At 42.0% G+C, this 5599-nt stretch overlaps 1 protein-coding gene across 1 annotated transcript; it reads right to left on the bottom strand.

Moving 5' to 3' along the window:
- Nucleotides 1-3982: 3982 nt before the first annotated feature.
- LOC135485951 (Ig-like V-type domain-containing protein FAM187A) lies at nt 3983-5110 on the bottom strand. Its single transcript, XM_064768379.1, has one exon. It carries the CDS (start codon nt 5108-5110, stop codon nt 3983-3985), a length of 1128 nt encoding a protein of 375 aa, XP_064624449.1.
- Nucleotides 5111-5599: the final 489 nt, after the last annotated feature.

The raw sequence follows: 5599 nt of genomic DNA, 5'->3' as shown, positions 1-5599 counted from the left end.
GTAAAATTTACTAAAGTTGTCAAGGAGCATCAGACAGTATTTTATGCCTAAACCACGAGTGACAAAATATATAATATTTTTCTATCAGACAACAGTAAGTGACATACATATTTGCTATAAAAGATCTTAAATGCCCTAAACAATATGTTCCAATAATTAATGCCAGCAAAGCAATTTAGTAATTGACAAAACCAAACAATTACGTTAATTTCAGTCATTTCTGAGTCTAATTAAGCAGAATTATTGCATCGTTAACACAAATAGCGACGACAGACACAACTCTCATCAGTTATGTTAAATCATCGCTGATGGTCAAAGAGCACAATTAAACCACAATCAGGGTTGAGGGGAAATGGCAAGCAGTCTCTTCAAAAAACATTTTTTGTCAATTGGAGCAATAATTGACAGCCATATTACCTATTTAACCCTTCAGGACTTATTCCACTACGGGCGGGAATTGCCGAAGAATGCGAGAAACCCTGCGTTCTCGCAGGCGTTGGACTTATTTAAAATATAGACCTCAAAAACATGACTTCAAAATATAAAACCAAATGGAAACGATCAGAGAATAACATTCGAGTCACATTCAGATTTGTTGTGCCTTTGATCTCCACCCCCTACCCCCCACCAACGGTATCAATGCCTCATGTGACAAATGTCACCGAGCGTTGACCCTGGTGAGATGCAGTGCACCAGGTAAGGCGAGCATCGAGTCAGGCAAGCATCGAAGTTCAGATAAGGAAACGATAAGAGAAGAACATCCGATCAGATTCAGATTTGTTGTCCCTTTGATCTCCACCCCCTACCTCCCACCAACGGAATCACAGCCTCCTGTGACAAATGTCACCAAGAGTTGACCCTGGTGAGATGAAATGCACCTGTCATGTGGGCGAGCATCAAGTCGGATCACATGAGGCCTATTTTTCAGATATTTTTAGGCTGCTGCCTTTTTGCATATGGAGAACATACACGTGTATATTCCAAATTTTCATCAGGAGAATGTTCATGGATAGGGACCCAACCTCAAAACGGGGTCAAGGCCTTGATAGTTTCAACCGGTTTGAGTCGAACCGTATTCCCCAATTCGATTTTGGGATTCCGGTTTGAAATATTTCGGTGTAAATAAGTCAGTTTCTGAATCAGCATCAGTCTTACTTCCTTTCAAACTAAACCCTATTATGTACCCCTATCTCCTCAAGATCTTGGCTGCACCTTCGCTTAACAAATCCCTGGTGTCCATTCTAATTCAACCCATCTATTGGCAAGAGCAATATCCTTAATGAAATGGCCAGGGCCATTGTGCTCACCTCATGTGGAGGAAAGATGGATAAAGAGCATTGTAATTGTGTCATGTAGTGTTAGGTTTGATGTAGGTCCAAGCAATTACAATTTCCCCAAAATGGCCAATTTACAGTACATTCGACCTCTGTGACCTTGAAAAGTAAGTCAAATCAAAGAAGACCCGGGTGACACATTGAATGGTTGTTAGAATTAGATGTACCTATGATATAAAATTGGTGCCAATCGGGCAAGTCATTACTAGGAATAATGGCATTTTGAAGAATTTAGGATTTGGCCCCCTCCCTGGAGGCCAAACGGCAAATCAGATCGCACCAAACTTCGGTACCTGAGATCACCTGACCAAGGGGTACATGTGTACTTAATTTGTGATCAATAGTCATTGCAGTTAAGAAACGTGCCATAGTTACGGCCTGACAGCGAATTTACGCCATTTGACCTCTGTGACCTTGACAAGAAGGTCAAATTAAAAACCTGTGTGACATATACTGTATGGTGGTTAGATGTACCCATGATATCAAATTGGTGGCAATCGGGCAAGAAGTTAAGGAATAATCACATTTTTAAGGTTTTTGGATTTTGCCCCCTGGTGGTCAAGTGGTGAATCATATTGGACCAAACTTCAGTCCCTGAGATCACCTGACTAAGGGGTAAATGTGTACCAAATTTGGTATCAATAGTCATTGCACTTTAGAAACGTGCCATCGTTACATCCTAACGGCCAATTTACACCATTTGACCTCTGTGACCTTGAAAAGGAGGTCAAATCAAAAACCCGGAGGATATATGATGCACCTTTGCTAGAAGTACCTACCATATTTTTTTCAAAATTTCCCGACTACTATTAAGGGAGATATTGCATATTTTCACTTTTAACGTTTGGCCCCCTGGTGGCCAAACCATGAAACGAATCGGACCGAAACTTGGTCTCCAAGGTGTCATTACATAAGGGTACATGTGTACCAAGTTTCAACTCAATAGCTCTAACAGTTACGAAACGTGCCCTGCTAACGGACGACGGACGACGACGGACGACGACGACGACGACGACGACGACGACGACGACGACGACGACGACGACGACGACGGACGACGGACGCCACGGTATGGGATAAGCTCACCTCTGCTAAGAGGTGAGCTAAAAAGGTAAGAGTGCAAAAAATATTTTCTCCATAATTCAGTCTGACGATTCCTAAACGCAAAGTATCATAATAACATCAACAACACAATATAATAACATCCTGTTATCTTCATCAACACGGCCACAACACATCATATCAAAAATCCCAACAAAAAATATCCATCCCTCCTTTTATCCCCAATTGGTGTCAATGTCATTGCTATGTTGTCAACATTGCACCCTGACATTTCAACGCTCTTAATATTGACGTCAACATCTTTTCAGCATCCCTCGCTGCCGTAGCTCGCTTTGGCTTCTCAGAAAACGTTATATTATACAGAGAATCAATACCCTTCCTCATAACATCCGTTCAGAGGTGCTTGAACCCTTCGGATTATGCCAATGTTTCTTTGACCCTAGATTTACTGCCATTTACCATACATTCTCTGTATCCAATGTAGGTGACATATCCTGTCTTCTAAGGGTGGCACTGACTCTCATGTATCTTTCAATCAGCAGATGATTGCATTTAGGGTATATGATCAACTACGAAATCAACTTTTTTGGCTTGCTTAGGATTTGGAAACTTTGGCAAACTCACTCAGCATTGGAGCTTGGGCTCAAAAGTATCGTGTAAACAAGCAATTTTTCTTGGTTACTCGCGATTATAATTGCCCCATTGTGCCACAGAATGATCACTCGATTAGGTTTTCCTAAAGCAAATCTGTAATTTTGTTGCACAGTAATTGCTGCAACCTTCAATTATTATCAAACCCAGCGATAACAGGTTCAATCTGCAGACAAGTGACTGTTTATCGCTCATCGCAGCAATAATTGTTGCAGGATGCAGTGACAAAAATCACTGTTCGTGGGGACATCTCCTACGTGAAAATAAGAGGAGTTACAAAAGAAGGAAGAGTTTAGACATGTCAGAGGGTTATCCTGAATCTGGTTCATATCAATTCTACGCTCAATATCACAAACACCAGGCATACTTTTACAAAAAACGTAACATTGCACAATTTGCAATAACCTCAGGTTTCCTGGAAGAAATCCGGGCTCGGAGGCATAGATTAATTGGGCAGTTAGATCAGATGTTAAGAGAACTTCATAGAAATGAGCACATAATTGATCTGCTTATATCAGGATACCTTCACTTTCCCAGGGTTTCACATCTGATGATATTGTTACAACACAGTCAAGGGGTCTAAATTGCCGAGTGTGGTTATCCTACTTTAACCCTAACGAAGTCTACGATAGTAGATATAATTTCTTTTGTAGAAAGCTTTATTTGTATCCACCTTTAAAAACAAAACTGAAATAATTGAAAACTGTCAATAAGCTTCTTTTATAAAACTCATTATTTCTACCTTAGGTTAGCCAAGGATGTTTATGATGACATCTTCTCAGGAAATCTGATGTGATTTGATGTCTTAAACTGAATGTGTTATCCAAACGATACTGACATGAAGACCCCTTGACATCAGATTTGCAATTCTGTTGGTCTGTTTAACTGACTTGAATTCGCCACTATCCCAACAAAAAATACCATAAAGTCAAGTTCTATCGCATTGTTTTTTTATTCCGTTGAGCGCAGACCCCAATCGCAATTATCAAAATCGTTAAGCCAACCATTCCGCAGCCAGCATAAACAACATAGTCTTTGATACTGTAATCCTTAGCTCCGACAATCACGAGTTTCATCGTGGCAACCAGTCGCCCGTGAGTCCAACAACTCATTGTCCGTGTGTCTGTAAACTGTAAACTCTTGATATGCAAACGGCCGTAAATGTCAACTGTAACGCGTCCATTTGTCGCTTTTTTTATCGTCGCAGGATTGATGAGATTTGTTCCATTTTGCCACCTTATTAATACGTTCCCCTTCGACTTGTGCGGACAATCTAGTACGATGTCTACTCCTTGTTTCTCGTATAATGATTTCCTGGAAACAAGTGGTAGAAATGTCGGCCTTGCAGTTCCAACGTCGAAGTATTTTTCTTCAACTTGTACTGAGTCGACAACCTTGCCAGTGGCATCGGTGAAAGTTCTCGTCGCATATGACGGACACGGCAGAAAACATTTCCCGATCATAATCTCACTGTCGCGCCCTGCAATCTCGTTCAATGCTCGGAGAATTGGAGGCAAGAGACTTGAACGACACGGTACACCGGATACAAACTGATCAAGAGTAGGGATTGGAAGCGGTGCAACCGGTTTGTCATGGTCATTTTTTAACACCGTGCATACACCAATCCGCCGCCTCTGGCCACCTCGACCACATTTATCACATTCACTCCAAGACAACCATCGCGTGGTCAATTTTAAATTCCGCTCCTTCAAAACAGAGTTTTTCGCTGGAAGATTTCCTGACATGCCTGGTTCGACGACCTCTCGATGCATTTCAACTAAGACGACGTCGACAACATACCGAATTTCCAAACCACCATTTTTCGTGCAATAATATTCCCCCACATCCTCCAATGAAACACGATGAACGACCAAAGTGTCACCAATAATTTGAAATTTCTCACCATCTGGTTGTATGAATCGTTCCCGCCCTGACAACGCCAATGCCCGACTCCAACGTACGACGTAATCTTTTTGGTCCTGATCCGGCCGGAGACACAAGTCACATGACACCTCAAGGCGCTGATCTTCTTGGATCAAAACGATCTCACCGACGGACTTCATAGTTTCGTACAGCCTGTTCTTCTTTTCGATGCATTTGTAGTACGCCTCAAACTGTTCTTTAATCGTCGCCGTATCGCCCGGAGAAGTGCCCCCATTAGCTCCATTGCTGGCTGATCGGGGATACCTCCCAGTTGGAAACTCTCGAAAGATTCCATCCTGCAGGGTTCGGTCAGCTTGGTGACTCCAGTTAGAAAATACGAGAGGCTCTTCGTGGGCTTCCCCATCCCTGGCATTTACAAACACCGCCTTGCAAATAATCAAAGTTAGCAAAAAATATCTCATACTCTTCGACAAACAAATATAAGAAAGTGTCTCGTCAACCAGAATGTGAGAAAAGAGCAAAGGAGTGTCGAGAAATTGTTCAAACGTTTCAGAAAACAGCCAGGCAGCATCGATGGAAATCAAACAATTCGACCACTCTGGGAAATTCACACCGTCCTTCCATTGACTTCACAGCTGAAATGACCTCATGACATGAGCAACAGTAGG

This window comes from Lineus longissimus, chromosome 4, assembly GCF_910592395.1.
Source record: "Lineus longissimus chromosome 4, tnLinLong1.2, whole genome shotgun sequence".
Lineage (NCBI taxonomy): Eukaryota > Metazoa > Nemertea > Pilidiophora > Heteronemertea > Lineidae > Lineus > Lineus longissimus.
The sequence above is the reverse complement of the archived record's forward strand: the minus strand, read 5'-3'. Positions and strand labels throughout refer to the sequence as shown.

Bases quoted from the DNA above. Each gene is read 5' to 3' on its own strand.
- LOC135485951 (XM_064768379.1), bottom strand. From the start codon at position 5,110: ATGAAGTCCGTCGGTGAGATCGTTTTGATCCAAGAAGATCAGCGCCTT.